Source organism: Rhinolophus sinicus, chromosome 8 (assembly GCF_057876585.1).
Source record: "Rhinolophus sinicus isolate RSI-liver-muscle chromosome 8, RSI-T2T, whole genome shotgun sequence".
NCBI lineage: Eukaryota > Metazoa > Chordata > Mammalia > Chiroptera > Rhinolophidae > Rhinolophus > Rhinolophus sinicus.
This window is the reverse complement of record NC_142508.1, coordinates 73236773-73255385: the sequence shown is the minus strand read 5'-3', so window position 1 is coordinate 73255385 and position 18613 is coordinate 73236773. Positions and strand designations below refer to the sequence as shown.

At 41.2% G+C, this 18613-nt stretch overlaps 1 protein-coding gene across 1 annotated transcript in view; it reads right to left on the bottom strand.

Annotated features, from left to right (window-relative positions):
- The window catches only part of AMFR (autocrine motility factor receptor), a 32947-nt gene extending 14334 nt beyond the window's left edge, over positions 1-18613 (bottom strand). Inside the window, exons 1-8 of the mRNA XM_019753901.3 lie at positions 18031-18613; positions 9863-9955; positions 6725-6889; positions 5244-5396; positions 2967-3007; positions 2679-2811; positions 1102-1235; positions 200-310 (exon numbers count right to left, since the gene is read on the bottom strand). Of these exons, the coding sequence (XP_019609460.2) occupies positions 200-310; positions 1102-1235; positions 2679-2811; positions 2967-3007; positions 5244-5396; positions 6725-6889; positions 9863-9955; positions 18031-18297 (1097 nt within the window). The 5' untranslated portion in view covers positions 18298-18613. The remainder of the gene's footprint in view (positions 1-199; positions 311-1101; positions 1236-2678; positions 2812-2966; positions 3008-5243; positions 5397-6724; positions 6890-9862; positions 9956-18030) is intronic.

Genomic DNA, 18613 nt, shown 5'->3' with positions numbered 1-18613 from the left:
TCTATTCTCGCACTTTACTCTGGCCACCGACTAACATATGATAACCTTGGCCCGCTCTTCAAAAGCCTGAAGAGCCCAACGGCCCGTCTGCGGTAATGCCCCCACTCCTGTGCTAGGATTAGTCTTGAGCCCCGGCACAAAAGCTCCCACGTGGCCTAGACAGAATTGCAGTCCCAGTGGCCCTTCCGGAAGCTCCTACTTGTGGAAAAGATGTCCACAGGGCAGTTTCCTTGCAGCCTGCATGGAGTCCCAGCAGATGGCACAGTCGTCATTATTGACAGCCAGCTCCTCTGGAGTAGCAACTGCAAACCTGTAAACAACAAAACGCGCCCAGCGGGAATCAACTCCACACACATGTACTGAGCACCACTTTACAGACTTCACCTGTTTAACACACAGTTACGGAGGAATTCAGTAAAAAACGTCCAACCAACCATCAAAAACATTACACCTGCTTTTTTTTTCATAGCAAGGAAGGAACTTATACACAGAAACTTTGTCTTAACAATGGCTCCTGTTAGTGACAACTTGAGGGAACATTTCTGGGCAAATTAGAGGAGTTAAGACCCCCAGAGAGCCAAACAGTCCCTTTGGACACAAAAACAATACCCATTCATCTCACACTTTTAGGCTTGGTTTGGCCTTGGGTTGGCAAGTGAGTGTCCCCTTCCATGAGCTTAAGAGTATGTGAGTGGGAGTGTAAACATACGTGTAAGGAACGAGTGAGACCCATTTTCATAAAATAGAGGGCAGATGCCCAGGGAAGCTTCCATTTCATAACATTGAGGGTAAAAATAATGACGTAATATATTGAGCACATACTACATACCCGGTACTAGGATGCTCTAAAGATATGACATGTATGATTTCACTGAATCCTCCCAACAGTTCCAGGAAGACGGTTCTGCATCACCCCTAGACATGAAGCAACTGGGGATGAAGCAAACTGCCCACATCACACAGCACTGGGGGAAAAGCCACACCCAGGCGATCTGACTCCAGAGTCTACACTCTTCAGCATTCGGTTACCAGTTGACAAAAGCAAGTTCTCATATCATCGGGGACCTGTTATTATTTAAGATCTAAAATGTGCTGACTCACCTGGCTTCCATGTTCCCGACGACACGCAAGTAGTTCTTGTGCCGGCGGACCCGACGCTGGACCTCGTGAAACAGGTAGCGCAGCTGCATGAAGATGACCAAGCTGGCCATGGACAGCCAGATGTTGCCAAACAGCTTAACAAGGGGAAAGAGGATAAAACACGCAATGAAATGAACGTGAATTCACTAGTAAGGTGAAGTGTGCCCCAGAAGTCTCGACTTGGTGAGGGTGAACTGGAACAATCTTCCAGGGAGCAAATGCATGTATTTATCTCACTGCCATCAACAGTGTGCCTGCTCTTTGGCCTAGTCAGTCCGTCACCAGCAATCTTTCCTGAGGAACTAATCAGAAATATAAGAGCTTTGTGCAAAAAGATGTCTAGCCACAAAATTATAAAAAAGAAAATCAGGACATGAACAAAAGGCCCAGTAGGGGAATAGTTAGGTTGCAAACTCATGTACATAATATTGTATAGTCATTAATTATTAATATATTTATTATAAAATATCATTACATATTAATGTTTATTTTATATATAACATTTTTAAAGATTAATTACATGGGAAAAGAATACTTAAGTGAAAAAAGCAGGCTAAAAATCACTTAAGAAAACTAACACGTGATAAAACTTATGCAAAGATGTGATCTTGCAAACAACTGAAAACAATCTAAATACCTCATTATGGGGGTTGGTTAATTAAATCACGATACCTCTATATGATGAAATTTATCTTGACGGCATTAAAATGGTTTAGAAGAATTATTACTAGCATAGGAAAATGTTCGTAATACATAAGCTAAAAAAACCTCAACTGTATGTCCAAAATATGATCTCAATTTATGAATGTGTTTGAAAATATAAAGAAGCAGTAAATATAACAAAATGTTAATGTGATCTGTAGGCATTTGTGGGGGGGTTAACAAAAGCTATATATGTTTTATTCTTAATGTTTTCAAAGTTACTTTCAAAAAGTAAACTTACAAATGTACTGTGTCTAAAACTAAATAATTTTTAAATGCTACTTTGATACGCTTGTAATTTAAATAAACTGCCCACCAAATACGTTGATTCTCACCATTATTATTAGATCACTGAAGTACTAACCAATGAAGGAGGTGTTCAACATTGTAATTTCTTGAACACCAAACTAAAATGTAGACAATGACATGGGAGGAATTAAATATAAAGACTTGGTTTTAGTTACAAAGATAGAAAATTTATGGAATCCATGAAGTAGCTAATGCTGAAAGAATTCCCATTACCACCTAACAAAGCAACGGCTAAATATTAGAAGCCATAGAAACTAAGGGGAGAGGAATCCCTTTAATTTCACGCTAAAAGAATTATCTATTAACTTGGCTGGCTGAGTTAACTAAGTCGCCTAGGAGACTCAGCCCACCTTCTGAGCGGGGCATCGCCAAAGTGGTTCCACGACACAGCTGTATACCCAAGAGGGAGGGGCACAGCTGCATTCATTTTTTATTGTCTTTGAGAGGTTCATCCACAAACGTTTCATTTGTTCATACTAACCAGGTTCCTGATTCTGAAAAACTTAGCTCCTTCTGAGGAAACTTACCAACATGTGAATATGATGCATGAGGTCCAGGGACAAGAGAGTGAGCTCCATGACAAAATCTGTGTAATAGACATATGTTCCCTTTCCTTCCCATGTCCCTTCGTGGTTCAGGTCCCAAAGGTGGATGACATATCTTCAGTGATAGAGAAAAATCATTTTAAGAACTTATTGTTACAATTGCATTGGTTTAAATCTGATAGAGTCACATTTTTACATATTTTATACATTATATCTTAAAATCAACTGTATGAGTAGCCCTCATTCACCTCCCTCAAAATTTCTACTCACCGTAAAATCACATGAGCAGTCCTCACTGTCACTAGAAGAGACTGATAAAAAAAGATAACTTTTTTTAGTAAAATTTAGGATTCCTCAGGTCAAACTTACTTTTACGAAATGATAAAAGACAAACAATTTTCAATTCAATTAAAAAGCAGGTTATTCAAGGGGTATGGAGAACGGAGGAAGTGGATGAAGGTGGACCAAAGGTACAGATTTCCAGTTATAAGATACGTAAGTACTGGGGATGTCATGTGCAGTATGACTGTAGTTGTCACTGCTATACGGTACATTTGAAAGTTGCGAAGACAGCAGATCATAAAAATTCTCATCCCAAGGAAAAAACATTTTTTTTCTTTTGTTTTGTTATCGATAAGAGATGATGGATGTTAACAAAACTTATTGTGGTAATCATTTCATGACATACAGCACTGTATAAGTTTAAGGTATGCAGCATATATATATACATATGTCAAATCATTATGCTGCATACCTTAAACTTATACAGTGCTGTATGTCAATTATAACTCAGTAAAACTTAAAGAGAAAAAAGGTAGGTTGTTCAAGTCAACCAACCTTTTTATTTCATCTGCTTCAAATTTCCATGGAATATTTTCATGAGAAACCCAAGCAATTACACCTGTCCACCTCCTAGGGATGTCGTCTACACTCTGGAGGGTCGTTCTAGTAGTTTGAAAATCACTTCTATTTTACACAGCATTAAGTCACTATAAATGATCACCAAAGAGTTTTTTATAAACCTGGTGATCCCACACCCGAAGTATAGTTTAGCCACCACTGTCCTAGATACGAGCAGCTGCTCTCTACATCACTCCATATGCACTCCCTTTGCCCATACAGAAGAAAAGAAAATGAGGAAAATCAAAAACAAAATCAGGCCCCCGTGGTATTCTGTATTATAGAAATTTGATATTAAGAACAGTTTCCTCCTAATATCCCAGAACCGAACAGCTGTATTATTTATGTTTGAGATTAGAAAACTCCCAGTTATAAATGGAAAATATTTTACCATACATAGAACACATTATAAATATAAAAATGTAATTTAGCTTAACATATCAGATCTATAACATGATAAATAATCTTAAAAGAATAAACAGTAAGGAGCTAAAATAAAAATACTACTATAGTATGCCCCAATAGGTATACCTTGTTCAAAGTTTGGCCTAATATTAATTAAAACTTAGAGAAGAGAAAGGAAAACACAGTATCATTCAAATGGTGATTTGTAATAAAATATTTCTAAAACAAACTAGCACAAGTCAGTGTAAAATTTTATACCGATTTTTTTCATGAGGGAATATATAGTTGTATACTTTTCACATTCAGAAAGTATTCAACCAGGATTGCAAATGTTTTTATCAAGTTCTTTTTCTTAACTTTATTAATGTTAAATGTTCCTTTCTTAATTTTACTTACACTACTATATTATACTCTGAAATGAATGCTATTAAGCAAAATAAATTTTAACCCTATTCTAACAAATTCCCAATTAGTTTGACTCAGTGTTTTTGATATTCGTTAATTAGCTTCAATATATCTATTATTTTATTTTTTTCATTAATAACAACAATTATGGGCAAGATAAAAGTATTTTGTCTTTGGCCTGAGGGAAGACAAATATTGTCACTGACTATAAGGACAAACAGAAATTTTTGACTTCTATCGCATAGGTATTTTCAGAAAGGTTTAAAAAGTAAATTTTAAAATATACATGAAATTATTCTTTCAAAATAATAAATATGATTTACATATTATTCTATAAAATCTTAATTCATGCCCTACCTTAAAAAAACAATTATAGAGTATTCCTTATTGAGCACCACCAATCACTGCTTCTATCTTAAGGGAACTATCCTTCCTACCTGGGAGTCACTGGACTTGGATTGTGCCACGTGCCACTTTGAAACCCTAAGCATTCCCTTTACCCTCTGTGCCTGTTTCCCCATTCGTGAGCAGGAATAACAAAATGAGTCAATACATGTAAAACAAGTCAACACAGGTAAGGTATTTAGAACAACTCCTAGCACACAGTAAGCACTATTTAAATGATGGCAAAAGTAATCACTTTTAATTAGCTTGTATTTGAAATAACAAACAAAAGCTTTCAGTACCCAGATCCAACACAAAACAAAGGGCTCCAAAAGGCTTGTTAAAATGAAAAGACCAAATATCCACTTCATGGGTGGAAATGTCAATAATCCTCTAGCTTCCTTGACATACTCAGGAATGTAATCAGAACAAAAGCCTGTGTCTGCATCTTACCTCCGCAGCCATGAACGCCAACGTGTGCATTCCATGTGTGTAGCCTGTGACACAACAGACAACCGCTAATCCACAGCAGGAAAGCAGCATAGCGATCAACAGAGACAGGACTCGACCGTGGCTACTCATCGGTGTGGTGGGAGAAAAAGAGAGCTGAAACATACAAACCAGGAGAAGGACGCTCATTCTTCTGCACGGCAGTGTTACACTTCCCTGAGAAACTCAAGGTTAACCCTGGTGGCTTTGCTTGGGGACCTGTGCTTAGCTGCCTGGCCAAATGCAAAGCACAGAAAAGCATCCCATTACCAGAGGGCCAAAATGTTCCAAACAACCTAAATATGAGTATGAGCTGATATATGGAGATCTTTATCACTTAAGTTACCAACTGTAACAATATACATATATTTTCATCTCAAATTTTCAAGGATTCTCCTACTAGTGGAAGTATAAGCTTCTAGAAGCAATTTTTCAAAGGTACGTAATTCTCTCTTCTAACATTCAACAGGAATCAGGACCCCACCACGTTCTGTTTCTTCCTTCATCTTGGTCTAGTCCTCGTCCCCAAAATTCACTTGGAGGACACTCCTCATCTGTTGAGGCGAAGCTGAAATGTAATCCCAGTGCAGACTTACCACTCCCCTAATGCTCTAGTAACAGAAAGCAATGAGAGGCAACAGCTTGGAAAAGAAGGTCAGGAGGCTGGAGCTACTGAGCAGGAAGGAGTAGAGGGCAAACCAGGTGGGGATGCTAGAAGCTCCTGTTCCGGCCCCTGAATGGGGGTGGGATTCTGAAAGAGCTATAAAGACTGTGAGACTGCAACTAACTCACATCGAGGTGCAACGGCCACTGGGCCATGATGACTGGGCAAAGAACAGGGCAAACGAGGCCCTGGAGTGGGTTTAACTGAAGGGCAGGACTGTGGGTTCATCCGGGCGGGATCCACGAAACTAGCTCAGGAGCGCTCATGAGTGAGGCTTCACCTGCGCAGCTCTGATCTGAAGCCAACAGGCAGATCTTGTGCCCAGTCATTAAAGGATTCACTTCTCCCGGGACCAAGGAAACTAAGAACTAATGTAGTCCTCGCCCAGGGGTAGAAACAGTGTAAATAGTCAGGAAGAAGAGTTCCAAGAACCAGAGTAAGAGGGGGAAATAATGGGAGGAGACTGGAACAGAAAATGTCTGGAAGAGACCAGCTTTTATTCAGTTTATATATTGAGGCTTTCCTGCGCTGAGGTCAAAACACGTTGTGTAGGTGAACTGCCCCCACGTGGGCTGTAACACACTAGTGGGTAGGCAGGAAACCTCGCTCAGAGACACTGATCCTGCATTGCTTGGTGGCTGCGGAAACGGGCAGTAGGAGCCTGATCCGGCTTTCCCTGGAGAGCCACCCCAAACGTGCCTATCATGGCTCATTCGCGTTACGTAATTCAACCCCGGCAAATGTGTGACAAAGCGAGCAAAGAGCTTGGCTGAAAACTCACATATTCAAACCGGTCCTTGCAGAGTTGAACCATCAGATGCAGAAACACAAGTCCAGCAAACCAGAGGCACCACATGACCACCTCTTCCACGGTCTGGACATTCAGTACACCAAAAATGAAAATGAACTTGTAGAAAATAAAATTCCAAAACTTGTCTTTCAGGTGCTGAAAAGAAAAATGTTTATAAAGGTGAGTACTATTATACCTAACCCATTTAAGAGAAGGTACCATAACAAAAGCTGACTTCTATGGAGAAAAGATTCTATACTCAGCTTTCTAACACTTGACCACAAAAAAATACAAGGCAAAGACAAGAATAAGCTTTCTGAAGAATAGAAAGTAATTTCTAGACTTTGGATTGTAACCCTCAGTCAGTTATGCAATTTTAGCCATTAAAAGGGGAGTGGTATCAGGCAAATACCTGGAATGTTAAATGATACGTATACTTCAAAATAAAAAATGGTGAGGGTTGCAAATATCATTTTTAATATGTCTGCTCGCTGGATTCTTAAAACAAACAATAAAAAAGATTAGATGTTTTTTACATCCTTCAGATTAAAAAATAACATGTTCATTTGCCAGCCCATAAGCAATAACATGAAAAAGTACAAGGAAATGTTAAACAAAAATGAATGATGCTTTAACACATTTATGCATTTTTCTTGTCTTCTTCCTATGTGCAAAGCATTGATGTTTGTACACTGCTTTATTTCACTTATCATATTGTCGGAACCTTACCAATGTCAATAAATATTCTCTGAATATACCATTTTAGTGGTTACAGATGGACACTGAAACTGTTCTTAGTTTTTTACCATTCAGAAAATGTTGCAATGAATATCTTTTTACCAGTTTCTATTTCTTCAGCATTATCAAACCAGAGGTTAGAAATGTTTTTATGGTTTCTAATAAGCAACATCCACCTGACTTCCAAAGGGTACACTCCCCGAGCAGTGTACCTGCTTCAATGTCCTCTTCCTACACTGAGGACTTCCAGTTTTAAAACTCCATACTGTTCTGGGAAAAAAAGGGCAACGAGGGGCATCTAGCCAACAGACATTAAAATATACCATCAAGCCATCTACGGAAGTGTTGGAACTGAGTGAAGAGGATAATAAGGATGAAAACATGACCTCTAAGTATACTTTTATATATAGTTTTGAACCTTGCAAATATTTCACCAATAAATTAAAACAGAAAAAAAGCAAAATTGAGTAAAAACTGAAATAATTAAATCTAAATGTGTAACAAATTGATACACGCCAGTTTAAAGAATTATTTTGAGAACTTCTGCACACTGTATCCTGACTGTACAACCTTTGTACGGAGAACAAAATGAACAAGGAATCCTTAGTGAATGTTGTTTCCAGATCTGGGACAGGGGAAGGCACAAGGTAAACCTAGGACATTGTGTGCCCTGGTTTTGAATCTTTGCTGCACCATCTATGTGCTGTGTGTGTGACTTTGAGCAAATCACTTAACATCCCCGTGCTGTGGCTTCACAATCTATAAATGGGTCTTTTAACAATGGCTTATGTCTCATACAATTGTTGCGGAACTAAATCAGTGGATATATGCACAGTGCTTAGACAAGTGCTGTAATGGGCATTAAGTGCTTAAAAAATTCCTTGTTCTAAACTTCCACTTCACAGCTCAATATTTGTTCCATTGTAGGTAGTCAAGGTCTTTGCCTCTAGCTTACTCTATCTTGAACTTTAAGCACTCACAGAGCAAACCCATGTCAATTCTGTTAAATCCTAACTCAAAATGGTGCTTAATAAATGGATGACATAAAAAATGAGTCATCGCAGAACAACATGAAAAATGCGCTCTCTACTGAAAAACCTGAAAGCAGAATTGAGAAACAAACGTGTCCATGATGATTACCTCTAGGTATTGCGAAAATCTCTGTAATACTGCAAAGTTGTTTTCTATCAATTTCGAACTGTTATTTAACATTTTAGAAAAAGAAAGCAGTACCTAAGGCCCACTCGTGCCAGCTCAATCCACCAGCAATTAGATGGCTTGCCTGACCTCACCAATTTCTGGCCCACAAGTCAGAGGTTTTTCTTGAAGAAGAAAAAAGCATCGAAAGGAGCTTTTAAATCTACAGTCTAGTGATCCATCAAGGAGACCTCTGGAGTTGATATTCTGGAAAAAGTGATGATACTCACTAATGAATAATCTCTGGGAAAACAAACATTCCTGCTCATAACAGCATCCCAGAGCTCAATGACATAGTAACCGCATTTCAGCTCTAAACTAGGACCTCAGCTGATCTGATAAAAGGAGGTTTGGGTTGAACAGGGTAAGTAAGGAGTGAAGCCACTGTACCTTTAACGTAGTAGGTTCCTGTGTCTTATCACTAGGATAAGCTAAACTAAAATTTATTGTTCCTGTGTTGTTGTTTAAAAATCAGTTCTAAATTCTTGCTTTAAAACATACCATTCTACACTCTATCCACTAACATCCTTGGGGAACTCCCAATCTGTACAGTATTCTTATGGCATAATTCTTTCTATTGAAAGCATGTCCTGCTCGCATATACATTCTAAGAATAATGTTCAGACTATCTCACCTGAAACAAGAACTTTCTGTTTGTAGAACAATAAATCCTAATTTACTTTCCCAAGGAAAAAATAAAATATCTCAATACATTCCTTTGGAAAAGAACCCATATTCTAAAGAGTGATATTATTCAAACTAAAACAAATCTACGCTTCTTTAAAAATTATATTCATAAAAGTCATGGGGAAAACAGCTACAAAGAATAATACTGGGACAACCTAGCTACGCTGAGCATGGACTGTGGATTACATAAAGTATTTTATTTATGCTGCATTTCTTGATCGTTGTGCTATGTTATGGGAAGAAAATGTCCTTGCTCTTAGGAAATACTGAAGTATGTGGAGATAAAGGGGTATCATGTCCACAACTTACTCTCAAACAAATCAGGAAAAATAAGTATATATCAACAAAAGGCAAATGTTAAAGCAAATGAGGTATAATGTTAACTGTGAATCTGGGTAAAGTTCATAGTATTCGTGCAACTTTTTTGGAAGTTTGAAATTATACCAACTACAAAGTTTAAAAAACCAATTCTGGTTGCAAGAATCCATCCTTGCTGTCTGGACTTACCTGTCTCTCACTCACCCGAAGAGGGCCAAACACGATACATTGGATCAGCTTAGCCACCAGCATCAAAACACAGCAAGCAGTGTTTACCAGAACCTGTACACCAGAAACAAAGAAAGTAAGTTTATTTCCTTCTGTTGAGAAACAAAAGCAGCTCTAAAAATTTTATGTAAGGAATTCAGCCGTCACTTCTAATGATCGAGCCTTTCCAGTTCTCCACCAGCACAAGGTAAGTGATACTTGAAGGGGCACCCTTTTCTACGGTGCTGTGGGCGGGGTAAGGAGTGGGGAAAAGAGGCCCCATGAACTCATGGAGCCCTGCCCCAGTATGTGCCCACCAGCAAGCCGAGTCCCCTTTAGTCTTAACTGAACTGTGTGTAAACTTTGTACTATATATAAAACTGCATGTACCTTACCAACTGTAGGTATGTATCTCCTACGTACAGCATTTCTTACGTTAAGATTTTGATAGCCTTGAAGAAAACTTTTCTAGAAAATGACGTTACCATGAACAGTAAAATACAGCACTCAAATATCCTGCCCTGCCCTGTCAATTAGGAGGTGGTCACAAAAAGTCACAACAGCCTGAAGAAATGAACACCAAAATATATATGTATATTTTTACATGTATTGTAGTGGGACAATCTGCCAACCAAAAGGTACTGTATGTTTGGTGTTGGCCTTAACGTAAAGGTTTGGGGCCTCAGAGGGGACTGGAATCGACAAACCAGAAAGAAGGAACAACAATGGTGGGAGGAACAGAGAACTGAAGGCAACCACGAGGCACCAATGCAAAACCAAGGCCGTCTTCAACAGGAGGTGGGACACTGAGTTTTCGGTTTTTCACTAATTAAAAGCTGGACATCCTTATACCTACAAAAATCTAATGCTTACCAAATGAAAAGTGGGCTGCCCCTCACCACGAGGCTAGTGCGGCACATTACTGATGTTCATACAATTTTTAAAACATTGCATGACCAAAAGGACTTTGATAAAAACCGTAAAGATGCCTTTCATTGAAAGTGAATGCCAATGAACGAACACCAACTCAATGTAAGGCTGCTTCAGTCTTTGATTCACTAAGTTTACAGGAAGGTGGCCATATTCCTCTTCCCAGGTGAGTCTTCCCTCTACTTTTAAAGGAAGGAAGGAAGGAAGGAAGGAAGGAAGGAAGGAAGGAAGGAAGGAAGGAAGGAAGGAAGGAAGGGAGGAAAGAAACGAGGGAGGGAGGCAGGGAGAGAGGGGAGGGAGTAATAAAAGGAAGCAAGCTCCCTAAAAATCTCTTCATGTTCCCCTTAGTATGTCACACCATTCACCTTTGATAGAACAGCCCTGATTCATTAGAAAAAGATTAAATGATGTTTAGTCCTATTCTGCCTGTTCAATGGGACAAGAAAGTGTGTGACGTATTTTTATAGAACTGAAACAAAAATATTTCTGCTGAAAAGAAAAAAAAGAACTATTCTGGTAATTAAATTCTTCAAATGGCCAGGAAAAAAAAATCCCAAATTAGTTATCCAAAACATCTACTATCCCTAACTTATGACTCAGTGGAACAGCCCCATTCAAAACATTGCAATGACTTACAATCCTAATGTTTAGAGATGAAATCGCTGTTAAAAAGGCTCGTCTCCACTGTGCTCTAAACCAGTCAATGGGAACCTCAGTCGTATTAATTAAGAAAAATGTCCTAAGATAAAAACCACAACCACAACCCCTCACACCATATCCCCCAGCTGAACAGGATTTTTAAAATCAACCAACTACCCCTCAGCCTAATTACAACATACTTCTAAAAAAGAATTCTTCCTGTTTTTGCACGTAGGCATACGAAATAAAGAAATAAATTCAACACCTTTGGCACCTACTTGTTCAAGGCATGTGGGAGGTTAAGAGAAATGAGGGAGATCTGGACCCTGCACTCAAAGAGCTTTTAGAATCCACAAGACAGAACTGGTGAGCATCTAACAGACCAAGCAGGCTGCTGTGAGAGCAAAGAAGGAAAGAAATCAAATTCGGGGTTGCTTAATCATTGCTCTACCCAAAACAATATGCCTGAACATCTTGGCTTGCAAAACAAAAAATAAAGTATTACTTCCTATTTCTCAGTTAAACTTTTTAAAAGAAGTTTTTCTAAGTTGAAAAATTAGGTGTAAAAATGTTGTATCTTTGATTTACTAAAATAAAAACAAAACAAAAAGTGAAAGTGTCTCATAATCCGACCACTCATACATAAGTATTTCCTATTTTAATTTAAATAAAAGAGTTAAAAATTAACCAGGGAAAGAAGAAAAAAAGGCTTGAGAAAGTATACAGGTGTGTATACAGAGAAGTTGTGTAAAAAGACAGAGATAACCATTTGTGAACTTTAATGAAAAGCTAAAATCACACAAAGTTGGAAGCAACTAAAAATTATTTTAAGATTATGAGCAAAGTGTTTTTAAAAACACCTTAACAATTATTAACAATTTATGTTATGCCTATTTATAGAGAAATGTCTTAATTTTAAAAAGAGTGTCATTCCAATAAGGATGTGATGAATTCTCAACTTTAAAACTGACAAAAGACTGAAAAATTGCAAATATGGAAAGAAACATAATTGTACCATTCATTCCTCATTTAATAGCAAGTCCCAAATCAGATGCCACTAGGTCACCAGTGACACTTCCAGAAACAACACTTCAGCCCAGATTTCAATCCACAGAACCTGGACAAACCTCACCTCCAGGTATCGTAAGGAGGCTCGCCTCCAGCAAGCCTGGTGGGAACCACTTTGTCCATGTAAAGGTGACCTTGTTTTATCTGCTCTACACAGCTAACTGACTTTTCCTTGTAGGTAAAATCCAAACTTAAATGTAAGTATAAGGGGTTCACTGGAGCACTGCTGATCACAGTAGAAAAATGGGAAAACACGTGTACATCAGGAAGAGTATATCAATAAACTGCAAAACAGGCAAAACTAACTCAGCAGCTCTGTATTTACTACTGTTATACGGAAACTTCAAAATAACTTGTTCACTTAAAAAAGCCAAACTATGGAAATGTGATTACTATGCTACCTTCTGTGTAAAAAAGAAAGAATATGTATATATACACGTTTGTATAATAGATAGATGTGACCTGTGTCAGGACTTGAGCAGTCTGGGTTTTCTTAGTCTTTTACTTAACACCAGCACTAATTACCGGTAAAAGACATCAGTCACGACCACTTCTTGCGGAGGCCAGCAGGGAGCAGGGAGAGAGGGAAATTAACTTTTCGCTGTATATCACTTGTGTACTTTTTGATTTTTGTACCATGAGCACGCATTATTTCTTTCTTTTTTTTTTTTTTAAAGTTTAGAATCTATGAAACTAATCAGACCAGTTCTGAAATTCCACATTATTTTTCTCATCATATGATGGATGACGGGAGATTGATGCATAACAAGCCAAAAATGGGTGGCCTATGTCACAAGTTAACGTTACAACAAACAATATTTCAGAAAAGTTTCTTGTATCTATAGCCCTGTAAGAACTTTATACAATATTTTTTAAAACTTTACCAAATGCCTTTATTTTTTATTAGTCTACACTGAACAGAAATAAATTTTGCTTGTCCCTGAGCAGCCTGTAGCAGAACAGGTCAGATTGTAGTGACTCAGGGAACTCCTACTTAGGCTTAAAGGCCTTTACTCTACGGGCCCCATAAGAAAATTTCTCTCCCAAAATGGTTCTACTGTTCTACTTGAGAAAACAACAACTAAATTATAAGACAGTTTGGCCTTCAAGGAAAAGAGAAGAGGGTGACAACAAATGGCTTGGCCACGTTTATCACTGGGTAGCCCTGGAGGTATTGTTGACCCTGTACAATGCTGACCACCAACGGGGCACTGTTTATGAGCTTGTGATGAAATGTGGTTAAACTACCAGGCACTGCTTCCAGACCTGAGCAATATGGCTATTTCTTAGTCGTCCATTTAACACCAGTGCTAACTACCCTCCCACCCAACACATACCCCTTGTCTTGTCCGTCTCCTCCCTTTAAGGACAACTGGAGGATGTCACCTCCCTGCTGACTCCCCGTGACAAGGATAAAATGCCAATAAAATGCAGAGGCGTACCCCACCCCCCATCACATTTGTGTCTGTCTTTTCACCATACCAGGGAAATAAACGAGATTATGTACACAAAGCACTCAGCACACATCTGGCAAGCAATCAAATAGCCGTCTCCTTCCCCCTCATCCTGAAGATTTTTCCTATATTAAGTTGTTTACCTAGGTTTATATCCTATTTTTTATGAGTTTAGTCTTTCTCTTCAGCTGCCCCAACATTTATGGAGCTAACATTTTTCTCTGACTTTCTTTGGAAAGTCTCAAACCTAGTAAACTACCTCCAGGTCTGAAGTTGAATAATTATGTGAAGATCAGGTCCTTAAAGCAGGAGTCAGCCGTTTTTCCTCTAATAGACTATCAGTTAGTAAATATTTTGGGCCACACGCTGTCACATATTTTTCCTATAAAAAAAAATACCTTTAAAGTATAAAAACCATTAATACTTGATAGACTGTATAGAGACAGCCTGGGCCAAAGAGGCCACCCCAGTTTCCCAACCCCTGCTCTAAATGGCCAGTTCACTTTTATCCATTTTCATTTCTGGTGATTTCTTTTCCCCGTGAAACTCCTATTTAAATTATTTGATTTGCATACAAATAAGTCAGGACCTTAGCACCTGTTTCATGGTTCTAGTTCTCCATTTTACCATGTTCTCTGACAATGTTAGAAGCAAGTCCGTAAAAAAAGAAAGAAAAAAACCAGAAAGCAGAAAGTAATGAAAACAATAAGAATAAAGAAGTGGGAAAGTCAAAAATACCTGAACAATTCAAAACAATGGTGGACTGGATCAAGAGGTACTTTAATGGAAGTGACATCTGAAAAATGTAAAATAAGCCTAGAAATGAGTAACAAAATAAAACCAAGTCTGGCATGAAACTTTAGAATGAAAGTTTTAGAAAGACACGAGGCACAAAGTGGTCATGTCAACCTTGGGTATTTGTTAGTATAAGAACCCTGGAGCCTCCTCGCAAACCTGTTCTCAACGTCCATGCCACAGGGCCACCTGGAGAGACCTTGGAGGGCAGAGGTCTTAGGTTACCACATCTCCTGGCCTCTTCCCATTCGGCATAAATCCATCTTCCCCACTCTAGAAGGGCATCCCCAGAAAAAATCATCTCATCATGACAGAACCCTCCTCCCCTTCCCTCCTACTTAAACCTAAGGCCACAAAACAGCATCCATACTCCTTAGCACTGCAGGGAAGCTTTACATAATCTAACCTTAGCCCCACACCCCATCCTCTTCCTAATCAGTTTCTCAACCAGCAGAGTGCCTAAAATCGCCAAGGACATTAATCAAAATGAAGATCCAAGGCTCCGTCCTTCTCCCTGAAACTGATCCTCAGGCAGAGCCTGAGAAACTACATTTTACAAGCACCCCCGTGACAACAAACCAGGTTGCCAGAGATCCACACTTTGAGAAATATACCTCAGAGGGGCTGCTGGCCTCTCCCTTTCTCTCACACAGCAGGGTCACTTCCCCCCACCTCCTGGGTCTCCCCTTCACCCTCCCAACCTCCTTGTGAAATCAGAGGAGCCAACAGAGCTTTATTTTAACAGCCTAGTTTATGCCCTGTCCACGCACCAGTCTGAGCGTCACAGGCTGGTTTCTCTACCTGGAATGGCCTATGCCGCTTGCTGAGACCCTACCCATCTTCCAAGATGGGGTTCAAATACCACCTTCCAAGACGGGGTTCAAATACCACCTTCCATGCATCTTTCCTCAGGTCAGTTTCTCTCTCCTCCAAACTCCACATTTTCTTTATATGTCTATTACCACTTATCAAATTTTGCCATACTTGTGTATGGATTGCTTTTCAGGGTAGGGGGAAAGCGTTCACAGCTATGCCCTCCAGAGTGCCTCAAACAGTACCTTTGAAAGGTTTTGAATTGAGTTTATTAATCAAAAACCTCCTGAGATGCCATCAGACATATTAATTTACATTGTGCTCTCCGAAGGTAGTTTTAGAGATTCCAATATGCCAAACAATAGATAACAGGATTTGCGAACTGGCAGAAAGATCAGTTTTGTTTTATCTTGCTTGGTTTTTACAAAATGGAATCTGAATGTTTTTGGGCAGGGAGCAAAAAGGATCCATTTTGACAAAGGCCCTGCCATCTATTCACTCAATAATGCTATCTGTCCGGCCAGGAGGAAGTCTTCGAGACTGTGACTCCTGCTCAGCTGCTAAAGCAGAAACTATGTAATGAGTGAAGAGGAAAACTTACTATACACACTGGAGTCTCAGAAACCAAGGAGGGCCAAGATGAAAGTGTAAAACCACAGAAGAAAGACGGAAGAAAAACAGTATAGAAGATCAACTGAGAAAGGAACACATCATCAACAGACAGGAAGAAATGATAAGCTTGCATAAGGCAAGACTTCTATTCAAAAAGCTGGGAAGAAAAGGAAATTCTCTTAAAATAATTTTCACAGAAAAAAATCAACAGCTTTATGTTTGTTTTATGAAGAGGTGTTAACATTGGAATTTGAAACTGGGTTTTGTAACAACAACAAAAACTAGGGGGAAAAAACAGGAAACAATACTAGTAGTTGTTATATAAAGACCATAGTGGTTCCTTCTCAAAGGCTTATTTGTATTCTACACTTAAAAAAAATCAAAACTACATTATAATCTTAACATTTGGCAAAAGAACTCTTCACATCACTTTAAGTCAAACGCAAAAATAGATTTGAAATTAAGTAGGAGATGTGAATGGAGTTCCTTCTCTTCTCCCTTTTCTGGTTCTGTACGGTTCTGTACGGTTCAGCTTTACACAAAAGTGGAGGAATGGAACTTTCCCCTCCACTGCCTTCTACTAATCTCTTCAGAAGGACCAGGAGACTTAATCCACAGCCCACAGAGTTCGCAAATCCCACTGCCTCCTGATGAAGCACAGTGGGATTAATTATAACAAATGAGTTGCCTATCATTCTATACACTTGGAATATTAATCTCAGTCATTTACAGCCTACTCTCAACCCCAAATGGGAACTTGCGGGCGGAGACAAGACCCAAGACGCCACAGTAAACCCAGGTGACACCCTGAAATCCTGGAGCAACTTTCCTGATCACTGTGGGGTTTACATAAGAGGCATTCAAGGCCAAGGTGGAAGCAAAATTCTTTAGCCAAAGTAACTGTTGATCTGCGCAGCCGGAAATTATCTGTTCTAACAAGCAAAACCAGCATTTATGCCTTGTTAAGTGGTGCTTATCTTGCATTGACAGGCACACTGGAAACCGTGTTTTAAAATGGATCACTAAAAGAAGAAATCCCGAGTTAACATGATGAGCCACCCCTTGAATCCGAATGTTTTGTTGTCTTCAGACAGCAAAGAAAACCGTCATGAATCATCACGTAAAAGCGACAGGGAAGGAAGCAGGGTTTGTATGTCCGTTTGACCCAAAGAGGACAATCACATATTAAATGGGGGGGGGGGGGAAAGTTGTGGGAGACAGCCGCTCTCCGAACAGGGATATCCAAACACACCCAAAGGCCCCCAATTCTCCCACACTCAACACCTGACTTCGGTCGCGGCCCCCTCCTCTTCCCTGAAACCCGGTGACAACGTTCCCGGGCTTGACCAACTCAACTCCCTTCACAATTTAAGTAAGTCTTTCCCTGGGAACCCCCTCTTAGAGGTCTTCCAGTTTCCTTCCCCACGGTCCCCCGAAACCCCGACTCTGCTGCCACCTTTTACTCCCCCCGAGCACTGTACTTTCTCCCCCTCCATCTGTCTTCTCCTCCCCCTGGTTCCCGCCGCGACCCCTGACGCCCCGACCACTTTCTCAAGTCCCTCGGTCCAGCGCGCAACCTCTGCCCGCCCTTCCGGCTGCCCCTCCAGGACCCCAGCAGACCTGCTTCCCACCCACCGGCTACCCCAGCACCTCACAGTCCCCTTCAGCGGCGCGCTCGCGGGTGGGACCCCGCCCCCCGCCCCCCCAACCCCCCGCCTCGCACACGGAGGTCAGTGGGGGGACCCTTACCCCAGCCACGCCCCCCACAGATAATGGGTGACATGACGGCCCCCGCCACCCGCCCCGCTCCTCCACCGCGGCCCGGACAGCCTCGCTTACCCACACGAACAGGCTGTCGGAGAGCAGGTACTGGGCCACGTCGCGGGCCCCGGGTCCCCCGGCGCTCAGCTGGGCGGCCGCGGCCGGAACTGGCTGCACCGGGGCCGTTATCGGCTCCCGCTCGCCCGGCCCGGGTCCGGCCTCGGCCTCGGGCGGGCTGAGGGAGCGGTAGGCGCTGATGATGGAGCCGAGGAGAGCCAGGCCGCTGAGGCCCGTGTAGGTGCGGAGGCTGGGCCAAGGGAAGCGCTCGAGGAAGAGCAGCGGCATGGCGGCAGCGGCGCCCTCCAGCCCCCAGGCCTCCCCGCTTTGCGGCCGGGCCCCTGCAGCGGCCTCGCGAACGGCGCCAACGGGCTCTTGCGTAGCTGCAGCCGCTGCCGCTGCCGCTGCCGCGCCGGGCCGGGCCGGGCCGCTCCTGACCGCTCGCGCCGCTCCCGCTGCTGCCCCTGCCGGCGCGGAAGAGCCTCGGCTGGCTCGGGGCGGGCCGTCGCCTCCTGCAGGGTGCGGGCGGGATGGGAGCGGGGGCGCGGCCTCCGTCCCCCGCCCCCAGCGGCCGCGCCGCGGCCCGGCCAGGGAAGGCCGCTGC